At 29.1% G+C, this 26350-nt stretch overlaps 1 protein-coding gene across 3 annotated transcripts in view; it reads left to right on the forward strand.

Moving 5' to 3' along the window:
* Nucleotides 1–232: 232 nt before the first annotated feature.
* LOC132917307 (protein Shroom) overlaps nucleotides 233–26350 on the forward strand; it is a 184405-nt gene continuing 158287 nt past the window's right edge. For 2 of the 3 annotated variants that reach the window (XM_060977997.1, XM_060977999.1), the window contains exon 1: nucleotides 233–312. In XM_060977997.1, coding sequence (XP_060833980.1) covers nucleotides 248–312 — 65 coding nt within the window. In that variant the 5' untranslated portion in view covers nucleotides 233–247. Of the gene's footprint in view, nucleotides 313–9502; nucleotides 9830–26350 lie in introns of those variants that run through there. The other variant, XM_060977998.1, reaches the window with a different exon arrangement.

Here is a 26350-nt window from a genome sequence, read left to right on the forward strand (position 1 = left end):
TTTATGATGTTGGCAGATTGATCGATGAAACGACCAATCGGAACGCAGAATTAGAACACCGTCGCCGTTTCCATTCGTTCGTGCAGTCGCTGGCTGCTCTATCCGTCACGCCGCGGTTTCACATTCGTTTTTGTTAAAGATATCGGAATCCATTACTCGGTTTATTGCGGTTTAAGTGTGTTTCAATCGGACAGTGTGTGATTTAGTGCTTTTCGCCAAATGGAATTTTTTCAAATAAATAACAGTCATGAAACACGAAAACGACAAGTCAACTGCCGGAAAAAAAAATTCATGTTCCTGCCGTGACTATAGGTACAACATTTATATACATATATACTATTATTTATTATTGAACAATTAGGTGGGTGGATTGCAATTTACCAACACTATAAAGATGAGTCGTAATAATCCATTTTGTAAAAAAATACAAATTTTCCGTGATATTATCATGGATATACATTGATTCGGGGTAAGCAATAGGAAACTTATCCCCGCGGTGTCGTCGGTCCAATTAAACTATAAAGCTCATAAGTCATAACATTGATTATAATTTATTAATAATTGAGATAAGTCGCAGTGTAATAACGAAATACACCAGATTACATACTGATCACAACTTACCATCTCACCACTCATTTAAATTAGGACTTAATAACAGTACATATTGCCCTTTGATAAATTGTAGTGAGACTTACTGCGACTTCCAACATTTTCAACACTTTTCTCCACCAACATAGAAACCAACTAAAGATAGTTATTTCCACTCTTGGAATAAACTTTTCTTTCATTACTGCCCTTTCAGCAAGTAATAAAATCATTATCAAACATATTTTCAACTTTATTTTACAGTCAGGTCTCAATATTTAATATCGTGAGCTTTATCAACCATGTCTTACTTCATCAGTTTACAATATTTATGTTTTATGTTTAATGTTTACTAGTTTAAGTGTTGAATAATTTTTATATTAAAATCTCATAAATGAAATAATAATAATAATAAAAAATATATCGGGGACGCAATTTGTATATGCAGCCTAAAAATCAAATCCTAGAAAACCTTGTGAATTTTTCATAAAAACAACAAAGTAATGGATAAAAATTAAGGTAGGAACTTCTAGTGGTTTAATTTAAACAATTTAATGATACTTAAATTTGTATAGAAGTTTATTAATTAGCATTGGTCGAAGCATAATATATATTAAATATTTCTAATATCTTTAATGTATTTAATTAATTAATAAACGTATTATAAATTCATAAATTTATAAAATGTTAAATGTTTATTTTTTCAAGGACTTACTAAAATTGATAAAATCTTCAATTTCAAAGTAAAATTATTTATTCATTTAAACATCTCAAAACCTTTTAAATGAAATACTAAGAATTTGCCTAACTACAACTCCTTAAAAATGGTAGGTTTGCAGAGGTCTTAAAGTTAAATATATTTGAAAGTAACTGTTTTCAGATTGTCGCTTTTTTATTAGATTTTCTAAGTATGGCGTACTTAATATAATATAATTAATTTTATATATGTTACCCATTAAATAAAATAATTGCATATGGAAGTAGGTGTCATCATACTCGATAAAGTCGCTCAAATTACTAATAACGAAATATTGAAGGAATATTATTAATTGTATAACGTTTGAAAGTATTAAAAACAAAAGTTTATATTTTGGCCACTATTCCTATAGTATTTTGTATTCTATGATCATGTTATTAGTAAGTATCTTGTACTTATTGTATTATTCTTTTTTTTTATTTATTCCTGCCGTAAAGGTTGTTTGAAAAACGTGACGTATTTTTTAATGTACGTTAAAATTGGGCGCACGGTTGCTAATGCTGCTATACATCGACCAAGTGTATGATAAAGCTATTTAGCGTGTTGTAAATGATTCAGAAAATATAGGCACGTTACAGAAAAATTCGTAAATATAATATATAATATTATTATATACAGGCGAAAACGCAGGAAACAGTTTCGGGGGTAACCTATCAATTTGATATTTTTTTTGTCTGCGCCCATGGTTGTAAGTAAAATGAAATAGTGAATTAGTGAATAATCTTTTTATGCGATTATCATACATTCATAACATTTTATTGGATACTTTTATTGTAATTCGGGTGGTGGACGCCTGAACTTTGAACTCAAAACAAGGTCGCCGCCACGTTGTGTTTTGCAATCGAGTGATATTGTTGTAGTACAGTATAGTGTGGCGCTGTCATTTACGTCGTATAACTCGTATATATGCACGTGGATGGCGTGATAGCTGGTCGTTTTGATAACGCTCCCGGCCCTCAAACAGTGACGTCTTTTCTCCAGCTAGCTTTTCCGTTTTTCTGTAACCAATTATAAATGCGACCAAATGTGTCACATTAACATTAATGTAATGCTAAACTATCGGATTTGTGTGTGCAGGTGCGCGTGCTAAAGTGCATTAAATCGCATGCAACAGAAACAAACATAACTGCAGTTATATGGATATTGAATGTGTTGCTATCCTGCTGAATTGTTTTTTTAATTTTATTCGTTGCCATTGGCAACAAAATAATTAATGACCGAAGCTTAAACATAATATAATATAAGGTACATATTTACCAATCACCAAGCATGCTCACCCTTTTTCATTTAATAACGAATTTATTCAATTTCTAATTTTTGAATTTTTAAAAATACTTAATAAATCATATTTTCAATTTCTTCTGATATTTTGTATTACTGAAGGATTGTCTTGTGAGTTGTGGAGTAATCCTATTTTTTTACTCTAAATATTTTAGTGGTTAAAATTTTTAAAAATGTTGATGCACAAAATTCAAAATTCCAACGAGTAGTTTTTCAGTTATTAAAATGTATATATTAAGGGTAGGTAATAGGTAGTCCTCAGAAATATTTTTACAAAAATTTAACAAATTTTTTACGGATTTAGTATTTATTAACATAGACCATTTTTATAAATTTTAAATAAGTACAATTTTATAATTACCATGGCAAAGTTTTCAGAAAAATTACCAGCTAAATAACTTACAGTAGAAAAAGGGAGTTCTCATTTGAAAAAACAAAAACACCCATTAAAACTAGTTCAAAACATTTTAAAAATTTCAATTTCAAATCTTTTAGTGTATTTGGAAATTTAAAAAATCAAATTTTGAATAACTAATAACTGCATTATTATATAATAAGAAATGGAGTTAATATGTATGATAAAAAATTTTGTACATGATATACGGAAACGGATATACTTATATATTATGTATATAGTACTAGAGCACGCAGCCAATTTTTCATTAAAGTGTCAAGTATGACTAAGTAGTTTATATGACACGTCTTATTGTGTAGCAGCATTTTTTGTTTAATTTTAAATTTCTTATTATTTTCTCGGATATTTAAAATGTCAAGACATTTTTACTCCTAACTTAATGTAAAACGCAATGACATAATGTAATATTGTTTATCTATTATTTTTGTACATTTCATCTATAACTATCGTATTTATTATAAAAGTATATAAAACAAAGCATCATTGAGCATTTTGATTAATATTTATATGGCTTATTCTTTCTACAATTCGATTTGATCAACAATATTTTAAGTAGGTAAATCGATACGATTAATATTGTTTTAAACTTTAAAACTTGTAAATTAATTTTTATTTACCCATAGAATACCAAGTATTAATTACTTGTTAAATTATCCGTGAAAGGCTAGAGATAGCTATAGTCCGATATGCCCAGACCTACTTGGCTAATAACTAATAAGCAGTTGCTATAATACAATAAAATGTTATAATTTACACTATATCTAATAGATAATATTTTTCCTTTACGCGGGTGCATTGGGTATTTTCTCGCATTATTCGGATCTGCAGCATCACGTACGCACAAATTGTTATATGACATGTTTGTTCGATATATAAACTATAATAGGTATACAGAAGTACAAAGATATGAAAAAAAAGTTTCAATGGAATTTAGTTGACTTTTTTTAGGGATTCAATTGTTATTATTATTTTACTAGTTTGTTGCGACGTCGTAAATAATTATATTAGTTCTGCTGTTGTAGGTATTTTGAGGTCGCATGAAGGACGAACGTTTACTGTAGGTGTCTCGGACGCACCGCGCCGTGAGTCCGCTCCGGATGTTAGCAGGTTTACAGCACTCACACTCTCTATACAGTTTCTGTTTGTCTTCTTCTTGAAAAATTCAACGACATAACAATATTATGTTCTTTTTGGTTTTCTACATATTCGATTAAATCAAACGACTAGACGCCGAAATCTATTGGTATTTAAGTGGTTAGGTACTATAATTATAACTTATGAGATATAACTTATGACTTACAGGAACATATTTAATTGTTTAACTGTCTTGTTCACGGGAGTGTATTCTTCAATCTTTATTTTATAGATATAGTTAATATATTTGTTTGCCAAATAAAAAATATATGTCAAAAAATATAAAATAAATATAAAAATATATGTACAAATCTTACTAATAAAATATACTTTACTTATATAATTTATTTTCGTACTACATTTACATATTTATTTTTTGATTCTTTAAATTTATTAAATTATTTACTTACGCTTAACGTATTCTAATTATATTTCTAATAATTCATGAACTCATCATAGTATACAGTAATTTATACAAATTAAAATGTGTTTATTCAATTTTTCATATAATTTTGTGTCTCGTTATTGTACCTATTTATGTACGTAAATAATACAATATAATATTATAATGTCATATATCATAAAAAATATCTAAATATTTAATATTCAAAATCGTCAAGACACATAAATAGTATAATACTATAGTTTTGTTAATTTATCACGTGAACGTAGGTATTATATTTCATTAAGAATAAAATGATAACTCAAAATTCAATAATACAATAATACATATTATATACAATTAAACTTTATAATGTATTGACTATGGTGCACATTTGTGTATACATGTTCTTATATGTATAAAAAAAAAATACTTTAAAGAATTTATAAAAATTTACGGGTTGTAAATATAGTAATATACGTTCAGTAGGTATACATTTATAGAACAGTTTTCAGTGGATTTGTGTATACAATTTACAATAAATACAAATATTTTGTGTACAAAAATCTCAGAGGACGAGTAGACAATTGAAAATATAAAATTAGATTCAAAATTACTATTTTATTATTTATTATCATATTTTGTATCCAATATTGCTTTAATAATATACTATATTTCACCAAACACGTATTTAAACCATTTCACTTGTATAGTTCACGGTTCGGATTTGTACGATTTTAATGCTGATAATGTATGTATACCGATGTACCCTGTTGCACGAGATTCCCAGACAGTTTTCTCGTAGACGTCTTATAGTTTTCGACTGGCCGGATTAATGCGCAGCGTGTGACGGTAAACAGCAAGAAATATATTATATATATATATTTATATACTTACATTATATATGCAATGTAGATACTTATACGAAGTCGCATAACACGCGCATTTCACCGAACGACCGTAAATTATTTATGAACACGTTAAAACGAAAATTACAATAACAACGCGTACACGTCGGTTGTCGGTACACGCGCCGCCTTCGTCGTTGTCGGAGGCACGGTAGATATCGTATTATTTTGAATCCAAAGATCGGGAAAATGGGTGTGATATAAATGGGGGAACTCGAGTGAATTATTATTATGTTTTGTATCTATATTTATATAAGTTTGAGTTTTTCGACGACTAATGAATAATTATGATGCGAAATGTGAGTGTTGTACAGAGACGAGACTACTATAATAATATTATAGATTTATAACCAATACTTATATCCAATCCAAATATTATCGGTATGATTTCCTGTAAAACATTAATTATCAATCACCTTCAGTCATTTAATTATACGACTGAAACAATAATTAATTGTATTCTGTATTATCCGATTAGGATCGATTAGAAATAGCGGGTGGTAGCTAGTGACTATTCCACACATTCATAATCTACCATATTATAAGTCATAATAATATAATATTTAATTAATATTAGATTTTAATATGTTTATAAAGAATATAAAATTAACAACTATAACATCTGGTAAAATACTGTACGCGTGTAGAATTATTAAAACAATGAACATAGAACAATAAACTCAGAGTGATTTTAGATAACCATTATACCTAGCTGTGTACCCGAAGGAAGTCTACAATAAAATTAACAGATGTACAGGCGTACAGATGCATTTTAATATTTTATTGTATGTTACAATTATCAATTATTATAATAATTTTTTCTCATATCGTATGACTAGGTACATGTGCTTCCATGTAATATAATATATTATATTATTATTATATAAATATATAACGTCAGTTAAGAATTAAAAATCCAAATCTCAAATGTACCTATAACATAGTGGAATTATTTTGTTATGTTGTCAACACAAATAAGATTAAATCCATTCAGTACTACAGATAGTAGATCGTTAATGAAATCATTCATTTCAGAATTAATCATGAATCACAATTATTCACAATCGTAAATAAAAATCACTTGATATGTCATATGCGGAGAGGAGTAGTTTATTAAGCTGTAAAACTAAGGTGACATATCGATAAAGTAATGAAGCCGGATGAAATATATATATGTTTAGCCATGAATATATAATATAATATATATAATGTATATATTTACGTAAATGTATCGCGTGGGGGGGATGATTGATGAATTGAAAAATGTATGCTTATTATTGCAAGCTAATGATAATATAGAATTATCATATATTAAAAATAATATCAAGTACTAGGTAAAAAAAATATTTGTTGGAAAATTCTTAAAAAAAAATGTCTCTGAGAAGGGAAAATAATATACACCCTTGGTTTTAACAGGATTTCATATGAAAAAAATTAAAAACACTGAGTCAAACTGAAACAAATTGCAATGTTATATTATACTATCTACCTGGTAACGCGTGTGTCGACATTGCGCATTTAAAACTGAAGAAGGATAAATCTCGACTTTGTTTTGAAATTTTTGTTGCAATATAAAATATTTTGTATTGTATAATATAGTTTAGTACACTAGTAGTTTTATAGCACTGTTTTCCATACTCGTTGAAACGATAACACATCTTTTGTTTCGAACATTGAGTTTCTTTAAACCATAAGAATAATAACTTGAAATTACGCGTGTAAGAATGACTGACTTATTTTTAATTTATTGTGTTGTCCAAATAGTTTATTTCTACTTTACGGACATTTACGTAGGTATAAAATCGCAGATTACACACGCATCAAGTGTTCTATAAACATTTTTATTTTTTGTCGATATAGCATATATAATAATATAATATAATATATTATTGTATTTATATCAGTGTAATAGTATACGAAAAATAATAGTGTGTGTGTGTGCATTTAAGTATTAAGTTTTTCTAATTTCGTTGACATTGATGTTTTTTAATTAGATACAATAGATTTAAAAACACTAAAGAGCTCAAATAACAGGAACCCTAATAGTTAGTACGATTCAAATATAATATTTTAAACAGTTATTTTGTAATAAATATTGTATCAGTCAATTAATTGTTTGTATTTATTAGTTCTTTATTAGGCCAAAATAACCGGTTATATTTATAATATACTGTAATAGTATAATATAGTACACAGTAGACACATAAATTCTGATTTGATATCAACTGCAGTATATCCTAAGCAGTACCTAAGTGGGTACCTACTACCTATTTAATATGACACAGCATAAAAGGATAATGGACATTAATGATCATCATAATTAATAATATTATAAATATTTACTAATTGGTTGGTATTAGAGATATGTTTTATGTTTATTTAATAAAATACTATTTTAACACGTTGCCCTACAGCACAATACATTGTGACACAGATATATATCTTCCGGTAATTATGGGAATTCAAAATATGTTATAAATTATTATAGACTAGAGTATATTAAAATTAAGACTAAAGGAAAATAAAAAACGAATCAATAGTTTATATTTTGACCTAAAAACACAATTATTATAGATTTATGTGTGTCCACTTGTCTGACGGTAACCAATGTCTCCTAAAAATAATATTATAATAAAATTACTAATGATAATTTTATTGTTAGTATACAATTTGTGCAATGAATAAACAAAACATGAAATATGGTTGATAATATAAAGCACCCACCATTCAGTTGAAAGGTAGTATGTAATAATATAACGCTTATTATAACACGCATTCGTCTATATTAGGTATATAGTTTAGTTAGTATTGTAATAAGTCTAATAACTAATAACATATATCTATTTTGTCTTATGTTTGTAATATTTACATTTTACAGCCCACTCTTAAACTCTTTTTAAAGATATATTATTGTTATGGCTCATTGTGATAGATATGCATTATGGTTAATGTAAGGTATAATGATACCTTAAAAATGACAAAAGTAAATACAAACGTTTTAAAAAATTAACCACATGCCATAAATTATCAAACTAATTTTACTTCTAATACTTAAAACTTACACTTTGTTTATTATATTCTAATAAAAATGTACATATTTAATAGTAAATATTAAAGCAATAATTTAATTTACCGATATATTTTTCCCACATATTATTTTGTAAGCTAAAAACAAAATTAAAATCTCCCCTTAGTAGTAAAATATATAAGTACATTATTTTTAGTATAGATCTGCACATATTATAAATTATAATGATTTCTACCCACCTTCATTACATCATCGCCACCTCTTTATTATAGTTTTGTTAACTTTTATATATACACACTCATACAAGTAAATATAATATGTATATATTTTGGCAATACTAGCGTAACTATTGTAGGCGTCATTTTAGGTTTACAAAATGGAAGGGGTTGAAAATTGTTATCGACTCAAAACTTTTTAAAAAACAAATTAATTGTGGAAACGCTATTGGTTTCTGTGCCTATATATATATGTAAATTTTAAAGTATTAATGACCATGAAAATTCTAAAACCATGTACGTTATTTTTGCTATATAATAAGGATTATAAATAATTTTATTGTTGAATTTACCGATAATTGTACTTTCTTTATTAATTTTCAATTGTATGTAGTACGCATAATTAAAATCTAATTTAAACATACATATAACAAAATATATGTATGACTGTACGAGTATATACTACATAATATGATGTCTAGTTGACGTGTTCAAATGTTGTAGTACGGAGGAGTTCAATAGATTAAACTAAAAAAATACATTTATAGTAAAATGAAATGTCTATACGTAAATTTTGATTATTGCAATGTCTCATCTTGACCGCACTGAAATAAAGACGAAAAACAATAATAATAATAATAATAACAATAATTACGTTAACGGTCGGTGGTGCGGTTCGTCAGGAGTGGGCGTAAAGAGTGATGCTGCACCGCCGTCGCAGTCTTTTGTTGCCTCGTTGCCCCGGACTACCGCCGCCGCGCCTCCGCGGCTTAACCGGTTCCCGTGAAGGCGCACCGGCAGTTCTTGGCCGGAACACTAAGCGTCCTGTCGTGTGCGGTGTGAGTGCGCACGTGTGCATACCGATTCGTTTAAATCTTTAAAGCATTACTTTTGCATTATTAATATAATTTTGTCGTTGATTTATTTTTGTGATTTATATGTAAATGTTTAGTATAAGTGTGTTTAAGTGGTGCGTATGATTAAGTTTTCCGTGTGTATACAAGTACTATTTTGTCGTCAGAGTCTCATGTCCGGAGAGTTGTTGAAAAAGAAAAAATAGTGGCGGCCGCCATGTTCTCCAGCAGGACCCGGTCCAGCGTTCGACTCAAGGATCCTAAACCGAGGTCAGGAGGGGTTATTTTCATTATGTTTTTTCTACTTATAGTATATAATATTTAGTATATGTTTAGTTTTTTCCTTCGCTTGTTTTGCTTGTACAAGACTGCGCATAACAAATGAGGATTAATAGGATATCGAGAAAAACCACTGTATTCTTTATTATATCGTGAGCATTGCATTGCACCCGGTCTGGGTGGTCCTAATGGGAACGTGTCCACAGGTACCTATAACGAATATAATATATCTATATATATACTCATAAATATATATAAGGGGTAGCGTATAGGCACCCTCCCGGGACCGACGTCTTACTGTTGCGATTGACCTTTCATTACGATTTTTTTTTCTCTCGACCTGCAACCATTACATTGCACAGATTGTTATCGACCTTTTAATACCCTGCGCCTGATTGTGAGTTGTTTACGCAATACACGATTTATGAACGTCGCCCCACGGTCCATTATAACATAACATACTGTATAATGTTGTATTACATGTATTATATCGATGTATGTTACATATATATAATACTATATATTATATAGTTATAAACGAGCTCGGAAAGAGTTTAAATTGTTTAATGTTAAAACGTTAGAATTACGAGAAATATTTCATTTCTATACAAGCAGTGGGCATTCGTAATTCTTTTATTGGTATTCTGGATTAAAGAATTTAGTATTTATTTATCATTTTAAATCGAATTGTTTGCGTTAATCGTACATTTTCAGTGTGCATAGCGGCGACTCAATGGATATTTATTTTTTTCAATCCTCCCTCTGAATTATTTTTGTATTGAAGAAATTTGATACGATGATCTCTGATATATAAAGGACTGCTGTTGTGTGTATATACGAGGTATCGGAATATCAATACATGGTAGACTTCAATAGCATATAATATATTGACTTCGGGTGCCGACAAACACTCGGTTATTCGGTTATTGAATTGTTATTATATATAGAAAATACCGAGCGGGGTTAGAAATATTAAACTATATTCTTATACGGGATGTTTTTTCTTTTTATTTATCTTTTGTGTTAAAAACGTGCTCCCTGTTTGTACTGAACCTGTTTTCCTCCTGCAGAGCGAGTGGGCGCACTCACCATTACAACTTATACGACTCGAAAACCTGAGACCATTTTACTTAGTTTTCCCAAGAGATCGCTATCGCCATTAAGTCCGGATCTATCTTCTATATACTAAATATGCGAAAATTATATCGCGCTACCTTACTTCCCAAGTCATTCAATTACACACTCGTGTGTGTTATTTTTTTATTATATATATATATATATATACTGATGAATTTTTTACTGTCTGGCATTGTTGTAAACGAGCCGAAGGACAAGAAACGCGCACAGGAGAGGAAAGACATGGCGGCGGAAGAAGAAGACGAAGAAGAAGAAGAAGAAAAAACAATCCACAGTCTTTTCGTGGCCCGGTAATTGGCTTTAGTTTCGCCGACGCGTGGGAACATTCTCATTTGTGTACGCACAATGACGACGAAAATCACTTAACGAACAGAGTTCCATGAAGTTTAAGGTTACAGTTTGTAAATTAGACTACTCGCTAGTTCCGCAGAACCAGTGATTATGATGCCTTCGTTGCAGGCGGATTTGGGGCAACCGTGCACTGAGCTAGGGTTTTCGCTTTCGATGGACATCTATATCCGGTCTACAGCATTAATATTTCGATTGTTTAAAATAAGCTCTGTCATAATATTTTTCAAATCAATAACTTGAATAACTATATAGTTAGGATCATACATAATATCATCATTCATCACGAGTATTCATCCTATTCTATTATGTATAATATAAAAAATATATAGATATATTATATACTACCTATTGATCACACTTTATTGATTAAATTGGAAATTAAAAAAAAAACAACAAAATTATTTTACCCAAGTACCTTCATTTTCCATTATTACCTCAAAGGATTATTATTGATGGATCGAAGCATGTATGATAAAATTATTATTTAGACTATAACCATCATCGTGGATAGCATTAATTCAACTAAATATTTATTTTTATTTTCTTATAAAAACACGAACTTTCGAGTGCTCGATATTTAATTGGTTTGTTTAATTTTAAAATTAGAAATGAATTAATACAATTTATTCGTTACATATTGTTTACATATTTTATTCATAAAAAACTAGTATTTCATCTGTTACAATTGTTTTTTTTTTATATAATTAATCGTAAACATTTAAATTTATTATGTATAGTAAGTACAGTTATGTTTAAAAAAAAATCTTAAAGTATTTTGATCAGCTATTATAACCTGCCACATAAAATATATAAAGCAGATTTTGGAGTTGGTATTGGTACCCTGTGTGTGTATTTTATATAATAACGAATGTGCAGTTATGGCTAGAACGTGCCTAAAACTGGTCCTTGTCGGCAGCCGGTTTTCAGTCATTATTTTTTTCTTTTCGTTTATTTGATGTATGCAGTATGCACTTAAAAGGCGTCGGTGTTGTAAACGATTGTTGTCGGCAAAATTAAATTTGGATACGACAAATAAAATAATTCCATTTATTTCGAACGAGTTTTTCGATCACGACCTCAGTCTCGGATGTCTGCTTATAGGGGAAAAAAACACTACTTTTAACTATATTAACCATATATACATCCCCTGGGAGTAACGGTTAACAAATTACCATAATGACCGAGTCACCCAGTTCTTAACAATTATTGTTCAGTAGAGGCGAATCAAAACAAGTACTTATATACAAGTAATAATATAAAAATGTTATATAAATATTTGATGTGATGTATTGATTTTGTAAAAACTTTGAAAACAAATGAAAAGGATTTAAGAATTTTTTTTTGGTGACAGTTATTTTTTTATAAATAGATATCTACTATTTACCAGTATAAATAGTAAATAAATGGTAACTTTGTTACATAATATTATATTCATATACTCACTAGTCAGTAGTCACTACTCACTGATTTATATTACTTACTGGTTTAGCATATAGTATGATTATAATACATATATATTATAGACGCATACCGATATCAACATAAACCGTGGATCTTTGATCCTGATGTGGCATATGTAACAGAATGGTCACGTGCTAACGGTAAAGATCGTTCGTTTCCCTTACGTGTATTTCTATACAATCTAAGTTGTCGTGTATTTATTTATATTAGGAAGTAAAAAAGAGGTTTCACTTCACGTTTTAAATAAATTAATTTTAAAAAGAAAACAAATTATGTAATTTTATTTTATTTAATGTGTACTTTTATCTTATTAAATCTTACATTTTATTTCAAAAAATCTATATTTATTTATAACGATATATAGGATTAATACATTTTTATAATTATTATTTCTTGTAATTTTTTTTAAAATATGATTACAATATATTATTAAGTATTCTTAAAATATAGATACAATATAGATATTATATTTTTAAATCCTAATAATATACGTATAATATGCCATTAGATACAATTAAATAATTTAAAATACAAGTGATATATACTACTATAGGCAATTAAATATATAGATTTGACCTCCATATGTTATGTTTGAAGTGTTTCCGATAAATAAATAACAAAACCTGGAAAATGTTTAAATCGTATTATACACCCAATAAGGTACCTACATATATTATAACTGTTTACCTTCCTCTTGATTTATTAATTAAATAATTTTAGATATTTTATTATTCCATGAATCTAATTAGTAGTTATTATTAACATAAATGCTAAACATTATAGTTACGTATATAATATTTGAAATTTGAATGTATAATTTTTGTTGTGATACGTACTTGATCATTGATCTGTAAATATTATTTTCTTCAAATTAAATTATTTTATGAGTTATAACTTAAATTGTTATATTGATGTAAATTGTAGATAACTAAAAACGAACTTGATTGTAGCCTTGTATATGCATATATATCATCAACTTTGATGAGAATTATTTCGTTTTCTAACACTGTGATTTACGTTTGTATATTGTGTACTGTAGGTATCTACTGTGTATAGTATATATTGTATACTTGTATTATATATATGTTCATAAATGACGTTTGCCGATTCTCAGCAATTCTTGTATAGTTTGTATGCTGTAAACGTAAAATGCGAACAAAGAACATTTCAATTAGGTACCTTTCGGATAAAACGTGGTCTGCTTAAACGTTACCCAAACGGCAAACAATATATATTATATTCATATATATTTAATATATATAACAATAATACAATAATAATATATGGACGTGTCTATCGCGCATGTCCCGCGGTAACGGTAAAGATCGTGTCTGCCTCGGTTGTCGCGGTCTTTCTAAATAATAATATATACATAATAATATATATCGTTTGCGTCGTTCGGTTTTAAATAAATATACGTGCAATTGTTGATTCGTCGGGGGAACAGTTAACATATCGAGCAGGGGGAGGTATATTTGATTTTTTAAAACCGCGGGTAAAACGTCTTGCTCGTGTTTGATATTTTATGTAAATTTTGAATTTTACTGATATTGTGTGCGAATAATGTATTATATAAATATATAATGTATATGCACGGATCCGCGTGAGCGCTCGTAATTATTTACACCCGGGCCCTGGTTCCGCTTAGTCAGCATCACACACACTTATACCTTTATAACTTACCAGTCCGTTGACCCGGTCGGCGGTAATAGGTAATATACAGCTGTAGAAGACTACCGTGCGGGAGAAATGTGTGGCCTATCGGGTTCGCATCGACTTTGCGAAACACGAGCGCAAAATGGTCACTATTTGCGTCGAGATTTTTTCTTTTAAAAATGCTACGCCTATAATAAGTGCAGTTGTACACGGTAAACTCTATACGCACTCCGCAGTATTGCGTATGTTTATGTTGTTTAATATATAGCCGTATATGGTATATACATATAGTATATTATCTGGTATTGTCTCATGTCATATATACGTTCGTTATCGCGTTGACTGCAGTTTAAATTATATGATTTATATTTTATATGAACGTGTCATCACTGCACGTATAATAATAATAATAATATAGATGATAAAGTATATGGAGTTCACACTGTAATCCGATCTGAGGGCTGTAGAAATCGTGACTTATCGGTCTGATGCAGAGGTCTCTAACCTTTTTTACGGCTGGCCGAATGTATATTTCAGCATGGTGGGTGAAATTGAGTAGACCTGTAATTAGATTATTTATATTATTAACTCGATTGATTTCCTCACATTAACAACTCAGATATATTTATTATATAGCTATAAGATCTCTGAGTTGAAGATCAAAAACCATCAGTTGACTTGATTGAGGTTCAAAAAGCTGGTCAAGCTTAACCATGGAACCATTCCTGGATTACAAATTGAAGACTCTTGGCCTAGAGTTTGTGCCTATTTAAAATAAGTGATGTTCGCAAAATGCATAATAATATTGTATATAGTTCACGAGGGTTGTTCGATCATATTTTTTTGGAACTGAGATGAATACGAAGTATTTTCTACACACACACACACACATATATATATATATATATATCATATTATATATTATAATTTATATTCGAAACGATTATTCTCTTTATTTAAGTATATAAAGATCGATTAATAGGTAAATATTAAAATATTTGTTAGCTTTTTTTCTTCTGTGCGGTTTTGTTAATTAATAAATACACAAAGTTTTTGTGACTTATCTTTTAGATTAGAACAAGATGATATCTTATAGGCATGGGTAGTTTTACGGTTATATAATATTATTATATATATTATGTATGTGTGTGTGTACAGACAGATCTGCCAAAAATGTGTCTACAAATCACATACATATTATAATCATATAAAATACCTGTGTAATACATCTCAAGAAATAAAGATATTGTCTTTATGTAGTGCGGACGACTGCAGCTGCGATATTGCACTACATTAGCTTGATGATATTCATAGCAGATAAATTATTATATTCTGATGGCATGGTTTCTAAAAAAACGTATAGCACAAGCGCTTCATAGATAGGTATTATCGTCGTACTATTACATACTAAATATGTAACGCTGAGTGCCTAGTTAAAGTCTATATAGGCATTGAAATGGACGTCTCCGGTAATCGATGCGATTTATACGATTGACAGAACCGGTGGGCCTGCAGGAGAAACGCGTAATTGTATACAATATTATAAAATAATATACATAAAAACGCGCGCGAAGTGTATATTCCGATGTGCCTATTACCATGTCTTCAGTTTCGAAAAAATGTAAACAATACGGCGTAATACGTTGTTGTGGGAAATTCTGCCCAGATATATATATATATAAAGTTTGAACATACATCGTAGTATAGTAATAATATTATATACGAAGCAGGAAATATTTGCGCGTTAAAGTGATTATATTGAATAGAAAAGTAGGTATATGGTGTACAAAATAACAGAAATAAAAACTTGAGAAATTTATGTATTTATTACGGTACAGTTGTATCTAGCATAATGTATTATTATATTATAGAAAGACACGAAATAAAAATATATCTTTTTCAAAATTAAAACAAACAAATATAATGACTTGTGGTTGTGGGATTTGTGAAAAATAATAGGAAATCTAGAAATAAAAGTACCTATACCGATTAAGTATTATTTAGCTTGAACGTAAAAACTCATTTTTACGAACTTAGACAATATAATGTATTCATTTTTCGTTTTTCTAATAAACGACTTATTATCGGTAATCTAAAACTGACTCACGACGTAGACCTATGTCTGAATATGGTTAATTTAATCGTTATTATTTATATATATTATTTCACTAATTCACTCATACTTATTAGCGATCAAATCAGACATTTCTAAAACATGAAAATACATTTATAGACTATTATGGAATATAGATATAGAGTGATTTATCAAAAATAATAATTTTAATACTAATAGCGTCACTATTTATTAACGCTGTTTAAAGTTTACAATACTTTTTTAATTTTTTATTATGTTAGTATTTTTATTGTAATACGTAAAACTTAAGAAATTACACAAAACGTACTTCGATAATTTGTTCAAATTATTTTAAACTATATTATGATTTATGAATTTGGAATATTAAAACTTTATGATGTTAGGCATATTGAATAATTTATTGAACGACTTGACTCTAGCAACAACCATTAAAATGTTATATACAAGTGATAAGTGAACGAATTGAGACATATAACAAGTGATTTACATTAAAATGTATTATTTACATGTTAATAATATGCGTATAGTGTAATTAAATAGGAATATTAATAATTATCGTTATATTTTACAAATAAGTACCTAGATTACTAAGAGAAAGTACAGGATTCGTATTGTTCTATTAACTGTAGTAATAGCTAAAACTTAAATTCAAAAATAATAATTTTTGTTTATCATTATCGTTCAAATTGATCATAATTCATGAAATTTACCAAAATTATCATTAACAGTTTTTGAATGTCTTTAGAAATCAACTCGATGTCATTGAGCATTTTCTTTTTTCATTTTAAGTTTTAAATCAATTGCGTATTTTCTACACTAATTTTGGGAGAGTTAAATCATTATAGTAACGATTATTCGAGAAAACATTTTATGGAAAATTAAATATAGTATGATTCTCTTACAATGTGGAATAAGTGAGTAAATACATTTTGATTATTGTTATGGATTTATGATACATCTAGCAGTACATTGTGTTTATACGGATCTACAATCTACAAACAATATGATATTCGTGTGCAAGTTAAACAAGAACGATTTTCCGCCGTCAATATAAGTCCCATTGGTTATGGGATAGGTAGACTTGAGGCGAACTGTTTCGAATCGCGCGACGAGCATTATGCTGTCAAGCTTATACAAAATCGCCGTTACACCGCGCGCGTCTGGTCTGCCTATTATTGCGAGTACTTACCTACCTCTATATAGCCTATATCTACCTCAAGATGTGCATCCTTTTTCGCCGTGTCTCACGACCACCTGCACCGGTACCTATAATACAGTATAAATATATGCACAATGTACACACACATGCATTATATATAGTGCTTTCTCCGTTTGCGCGTATCACGCGTATCTGACCTTTCCCGGCTGGCTGAAAAAAGGTCCATATAGGTAAGGTTTATACGGCAGAGTATATTTTATACGCATTAAACGATATTTTTTCGTCCTCGTCAGATAAAAAATACTAACGGGCAAAAACAATGGCAACACATGTTTTATGGTCGTGCCCTCAGGCTGAGCATATACACGCGGGTATATGTATAGGTATATACTTCTTATCAGAACTGGTTCCTTATGGTAATGCAAATGCAAATTTAGCCCAGCCGAACCGCATAGTAATGTAATGTTATTATACTATGCGCTCGTTTGGACATAGTTTTGTACCATGTGCGTATAATAATATATAATAGGTATTACAATACTATAAATAAAGCCCTAATAGGGAGGCCGATTTTTTGCTTCGTTTAAAAATTTAGTTTTTCTTTCTTTTTAATCTTTTTTTGGGCCGCGTTAACCAATATGATCTGTAAAGCAATATGAGTATGTTGGCATACTCACGAAACTCATAATTGATTTTTTCTTTTTCACTGCCACTGTTATCGATATTATTATCATTATAATCATAACTTTACGAACACTCAGAGCTGTATGGTATACTGGCTGGTTGCTACGGTAGACCAGTGATGCATTGTTACCACGCTATTTATGATCGGCTGTGGGTGCTGGGCGTGATATACTGTACGCAGTCAAAAAACTACTCATCGTTCGCCAACTTGATGTGGTCGTTGTTGCAGGTTGCAGCAGCAATTTACAAATACAGAGTATTTTAATTTTTATGTATACAGGGTGATTCACCAATTATCCTGATCCTGAGACCCCATTTTTTCTTTATTATTAAGCTTATTGAAATACTGATTATTGGAATTTTTTTAATTATACCTAAAGATCATATTTTCAAACTTAGATTTTTAATACCATTGAATAAAGATGTTTTGAAAACTATAGTAAATAATATTAATCCATCAATATTTTATAATTTGTAAACATTTTTTGATCATATTAAGTAATAGATCTACAGTATTATGTACCTATATCTATTAAATATTTTTTTTAAATATTATAATATCCTTGATATACGTATTTAAATTATTCAGAAACTATTTATTCGAATTTTTATTTTAATAGATCAATACTTAAAAAAAAAAATGTGTTTATTTAAAAATACCAAAAATCAAAACTTCAATGAACTCCATATTAAAGAAAAAACGAAATGCTTGATGAATCACTCTGTATATATCCGTATGGTTTGACTGGAAATATGAGATGCGTTAGAAACGTTAAACAATTTATGCGTTTAAAATATGTAATACATTAATTTTTAAAAAACCTTTAATTTCTCATAAACTATTAAATAATTTATAACAATATCCATGATTATAATAGTAACAATAAGAAGTATTTTATCGTAAATCATACGTTTTTATTTTCTGAGTTAAAATAATAATTTGTAATAATTTCAAAACATGACAAAAATATTTAAAATATTGCAAAATTATGCAAATGAAAATATTAATGCCAGGAATCGTATAACGAGAAATACCAGCAAAATCATAAATATAATATTTTGATCTCTGTATACTACTCGCGCGACGTCATCAGAACATTGAGATAGGTGTTTTGTGATGGCAGTGATATACTCATTTAGGTAAGCGTAGGCTGCAAAAATCAATGAGAGTGAGATGTGGGTTTCACCTATGCAAAAATAATATTATTATATTTGTAGAGAGCTGTCGCGTCAATCGTAATGCCATGTCAGTTCTAGTTTTTTTTTCGTGGCCTGGAGATAACAGATAGTGTATAAAAATATATTCCTTAAAATGTATTTATTAATCGTGGTTTTTTACTTTAAAGTCGAATATTGAGACTTATGAATTATATTTGCATGTAAAAACAACGTATTTTTTATTGATTTAATTTTACAAATTCACAACAATGAATGTGATCAGGGAGTAAAATGTGAGGCCTTGGGCAATCGGATATAATAATTTTTAGGACTATTGGTTTGATCATTCTGAGGAAGTTTGGTTAAGTGAGGACTGTATAAATACCTAATGTATATGAATTATGAAGCGTTGTAGATCGGTAATCTTTAAAAAAGGAAAGTATAACTTAAAATATTTTTACTCATATAACACAAATAACGGATGTTGTTTTGTTACACTTTCATAGTCTTTAAACCATTAAATAACGATTAATAATTAAGTATATATTTGTAAATATGTAGTATAAATCTGGTGAGTTTTCCATTTCGTTCTCCGCTGCCAAAATATCAACCACCGCGGGTCGGCCGGGTCGTTGTCGTTTTCACAAGAGAAATAAAAAATGAAAACATATTGAAATAAATAAAATCTATACATTAACCTATATATAATAATATACTATGGCCGTCAATTCTATACACGTTATGCGATCAAAGGGCGGTCGGACGATAGCGCAACGGTTGCTGCTACAGAAATCCCGAGGTCTTCTCCGTCTTTGAAGATCATTTATACAATATTATAGTATACGTATAATATTATTTATACGTGACCGGATGATATATATTATATATTACGACGATGAAACGCACATAGGTTTTCTTTTTTTCTTTCCCCCTTTTTTGCCAATAAAGTGCAGAGCCGTCTTAGGCACAACACACACACACACACGCACACACACACACACACACACAAGTTAATCGCGCGCTCGCGTTCCTGGGCCGTTCAACCCGCCTTGTCGCTGACTGCGGATACGCGTCTGCGACGCGCGACGCCGCCACGACGGGTACGATATAGTAACGATTTTAATGATGGACGGCGGCGGTGACCACTATGATACTATGGTATATAATATATTATGTTTAATATGATGTAATACCGACTGCAGCGGCGACGTCCGGCTGTTTGAGTTTATCCGCACGATCCATATGGATCGCATGCCCCGCGCATAATAATATAATAATAATATAATGTATGGAATATCATTTATTTTAATTCGGTCGTTTCAAGACGTCGTATTGTATAGTCGTGCGTATTTATATAAGTAGGTAGTAACTAGCAACTTTAGTCTTCCAACTCTGGCTAGTTGTTTTTCCCTGTTCATATTTCACATTACAAATCGCGGTATTATAATATAATATAATATAATATAGTATGTTATACCTTATATACCATGTGTTTATGAGAATATAAACGAATTTGTGTTATTATAATATACGGAATATTATATTATTATATCGAAAAGTTAGACTGTCTTAAAGTTAATGGTGGTTTTTTTTTACTTTGAAATAGTAATAGTGGATGGCAACACGTATCCTTTATCATACAATAATTCAATAATTTATTTGGTATAAATTATTTAATTGTTGCCTTAGCGTATTTTAATACAATCCTATAAAGTAGCGTGTCCAGAATCTGATGTAGTGATGTATATAGGGACTTTTGATTTATTCGTCATGTACTTATCTATAAGAAATTGTTATTATAATCGTTGATCCATCAAAATCCATTAGGGGCATATGTTTATTTGTAAATATTTTTATAAACGTAGCCACACGAACCATATTCGATAGCCGGCATTATACAATAAATCAATATGACAATAATAATATAATTATAGTACCTGTATACATATAACGCAATGTAATATATAATAATAATAACGGTCAATTAATACTTAAAGAAATATCTAGATTTTTAAAAGAGAAAAACAGTCTTGAATGTTTTTACATCGCGTACCTGTACGCTGAAGAAAAGCTGATTAATTAATAATGATTTATATATATATAAATTATTCCTGAAAATAATTTAATTTGTTAGAGGAACAAATACTTTCGAGATTGTTGAAACTTTAAAATGTATAAGTTTAAATTAATTAGCATTAATACGTATACATAATAAAAATAAGTGTGGCTAATTTTAATCTTAGAACTATTTATTATAGTTTATACTAAATTATCCTATTTATATACTATTTCAGTTGTGGTTTGGATAGCGTAACGATAGTGAGAGTAAAATAGTAAAAAGATAATGATTGAACACTTTAGAATTTATATTTCGTACTCGATTTTGGCCAGTAATTGTTTTCTTTAATATTGGTTTACATCATAAATTATAAAATAGGCAATAATTCGGGGTTGAAAATAATCAAAATGTATTTTATATACCATATGCATTTCTTATTTTTTTCCAAAATTCCAAAAGTGTTACAAAATTAAAACTGAAAATAAGTGGTTGAAACTTAAAAAATCTATACATTTATCGATTTATTAATATGGAACTATTTGAATGAAAACATTCATATTTATACTTCTTAATATAAAAATGATAAATTGAATTCAAATACAAATACTTGGACAATTATATGTAATGACTAATGAGTAAGGTGGTAGCCTACCGTGGAAATTGGGCATAATATGGTGTACTTATTAATCGGTCGTATTTTGTTATAATAATTATTGTAAACACTATCGAAGATCTGTATAGTCTCATATTGTAGGAAAAAATCTATAGTTAGATATTTAAAACTTTAATAATATAATAGGTCCTGCGTACAATGCATATATTATAATATATATACTATAAACTTTATATATCATAATATTATGTTATGTATTAGACATTTTTGTTCGACGTTTGCGCGCGTCGTGTTGTTGAACTTGATCGTCGTCACCCACTCTCCGTCAACCCTTTATATGTATAGCGGTCGTGACCCGCAGTTTGTCAGTGATAAATGGCCACTAGACTTTGGCAACGTCGGAACCTGCATCTGATCAGTTTCCCCTTCCGTTAATTCTATTTTCTGATTAAACTCTTCTATACTTCCACTGCCCACCCCCGATCGATTAAAAATATTATTATTTCAGTGTGCTCACGTTTTAAGATCAGTGGACCGGTTTATTCGGAAACCCGTTGCTAAAATATTATATTTAACATCGTTATGGAGGAGGAAGAGGAGGATATCATATTATTATTATTGTATGAGTTACTCGCCACAAATCGGATAGGGACCGTAGGTATTTGTTTGTTTTTATTGTCGAGTATGGTGTGTTGTCTACTGAACAAAGCGCAGCGCACATTCATTAAAACTACCGTAAATATAATACATATTTTATTATATTGGAATATTATAAATTATAATATACAATGACTGATGAGAACGATTATCGATGACGACAAATAATATGATATTTTAATGGTTACGATATTGGCATATTGTATGGTTACGGTCGGTCGTGTAGATTTTTTAACCACATATTAAACGCGATATCGTTATTGAACGGAAATACCGGAGAAGGTATAATATTAAAATATCGTAACACTATATCCTTCATTTATTATTTTATTACAACATCCAAAGGATGTAACGCTCCATTGACTAATATATAGTACACGATATAGGGTCGTAATGGTCGTATAATAATAAATTTACATCCTATACTCCTACAGTATCTTACTAAGTGCTGTGAAATATCATTAGATTGGTATAAGGTGAATGTATACTGTATAGGTGGTGCGGTTCTTTCGCGGATCAAGAAACCGCTACCGTTTTCGAAGCAGTTTATCAATGTCCAGTAGTTATCGAATGTGTATATTAAATAAACGGCTACTATACGTGAACCTATATTGAACTGTTCAGATACTTAAGATATTATACGCAAAACGCAAATATTCTGCGCGGATCACAATGCGTAATAACCTATTATATAGAGATCAGTCACTGTGTGCATGGGAATAAGTCTGATGAATCCGTTGTTTCCGTCCAAACTCGGCCGCGCGTAACGACTAACGAGTATGATGTGCGTGACTTAACCACTACATTATCGTTATATAATGTTATGTGTATACTTTGCGAAACATTGTTGACACATTGTTAAGTATTTTTATTTTTTATAAACATACATTTTATATAAGAGTTATAAGACACTAAATCGCTGAATAGTCCGGCAGAATCGAAAACAATTTGTATGGGTTATAGTGGTTAATGGTTATACCTTTATAGCCTTATAGCCTATAGGTACTACCTATATAATTATAATATAAATGCCAATTTATAAATTCCACATTTCCACGGCAGTTATTATAGGTTTATATTTTGAAAATTTGGAATATTAAGAATGTATTATTCATTTTTGAATAAATCGTGCTCCGCTCAAAATCTTTTGACACCATTCATCATCATTATTTATAATTATTAAAAATACATCTGTTAGAATAGCCTATGCCTACCCCAGTGATGGCATATTCAATTCTATTATCTATAAATCTTATATTTAGTTATCACTAGCTAACATACTTATTTTGGGGAATATTTCAAGCTTCGTTTACATCTCCCCATCACGTCGAAGTCCCAAATTCACTTTCACCTCTTTTAGTTTATTTAAAATCTACTGTAATTACTTTACGTAATTTATACAGTCGTGTTCCTCGCCTCCCCCCGTCAAAAGTACATTTATAATTTGAATCGAATCATATGACCGATTCTATTAGGTAAACGTGCATTGTTGTAATTGTTTAATTTATCCTCGCACATCATTTAATTTTTCTAATTTTTATTGGAGTTTTCGTTTGTAACATTTGAGCAATATTTTGTTGTAACTGCAATTTCGTGTACTTGTCGTCTGTAATCTGGATGTAATAATATCTATAGGACCGTATACAGACCGGAGGACATTGTATAACAGAAATACGCTCATTGAAATTTGAATAATATGTATTATGGCGTGTGTTTAATTAAAATGCCATTGGTGTATATCGTATGATGTATATTACATCGTGAGTTTTTTCACATGTAAACAACAATTTAAATTTAAATATTCTAAAATAACAATAATACAAAAACATAATATTAGGCACAGGTTACTGGTAAGATTACTCAGTACGACGATATCTATTACACTTTTATTACTAAAACTAAACTTTACGCTACATAGTACATATTGTCGCATGATTTAAATTATGACATTAAAGATTATTTAAAGTATATTATATTTACAATAGGTACACAATACTTACATAATATGTCTATGAACTAGGATTTTGTATATGTTGCGAGTAATATTATATTATAATACAATACAGATATACTAACACTTATTATTTTGTGCAAGAAACGCAGACGATTCGGTTTAGTTTGTTATTGTATTTAATGTATCCGTCGCCCGAATAAAATATAACAAACCATTTTGAATTTGGTATAGAACAAGATGAATATTTTTAGATTTGTTACGTTTATTCGTTTATTTTTAGTGATGCTATTGACGATCAGATTACTGTCAGCTGCTTATATGTTATACAAATAAATAATAATATTAAAATTTTATGTTAATATATTATATATTTACGTTTTTTTCAGAATATAAATTCAGTATAGTATATTCCTAAAAAATATTTAATACATGGTATTTTGTCGTGTTGTGAAAACATAATTATGCAAGATTCTAGATATACGGGATTTTATAAAAAATTCAGCCGAAATTGATTTAGATTTTTACCATATTATATTTCGTTTGTGTCGTTTATCACAGGGCCGTGCGTAACAGATTTTTGTTGACAGCATCACTAAGATTTACAATCATCGAGCATCTAGTCACAGTGAACGTGTAATAATTTCTTCTTTAAATTGTAGGCGGACGAAACATACTCCCACATATGATTGGAGACATTTTTAATGTTTAAATTTTTATTGTCTTGTGAAAAACCCTAGTATTCTTCTTAGTTTTTTTAAGACTAATTTAAGTTTATTTACTATGTGTGTGTATATATGCATGTATAATGTATATACTCGTATTTAACATTTAATTAATTAAATCTTTATAATTATAATTTACAATAATAATTAATAAGTATCTACCTATAAACAACAACTAATATGTTAAAATATATAATTTTAACATACTCTATAATCTTATTTTAATACACTATAATACTATATTATATTAAAAAATAACAAAATTCTGTGGTATAATGTAGATTGGTCGAAAAATAATATTCTATGGCAGAGTGCTGTTTTAGTTATTTAAAATTTTAATTTAACTTACATTTTAAATTCGTTATTACTTAACACTCACTGTATGTGCTTATAGTTCCGTTAGTTACACACATTAACTATATTACTCATCATAGATTATTAAATAGTCACTTATAATCACTTTTATTTTTATAATATTTAGCAAACGGAAACGATCACTAGTTATTATGTTATAAATTATTTAAATCTATACAAAATTAAATATATTATTTGATTAATCAACATCTATTGTTTAAGTCAATAATTTGTTGCATAATTACTCTAAATTAAAAATATACTAATTAACATTTTTTTTTCAATAGCCACAGGGTTTCAATATTTTTACCTATATAATCAAAAATTCTCAGGCGTTTCTGGTTTCTGGTGTTGTTCTGCATAATTTTTAAATTAAAATTTAAAAAAAATGTATTGTATCTTAATTTAAAAACGTTGTTTAGTATTTAATAAATATCTTATGTATATAATAC

This window comes from Rhopalosiphum padi, chromosome 1 (genome assembly GCF_020882245.1).
Source record: "Rhopalosiphum padi isolate XX-2018 chromosome 1, ASM2088224v1, whole genome shotgun sequence".
NCBI lineage: Eukaryota > Metazoa > Arthropoda > Insecta > Hemiptera > Aphididae > Rhopalosiphum > Rhopalosiphum padi.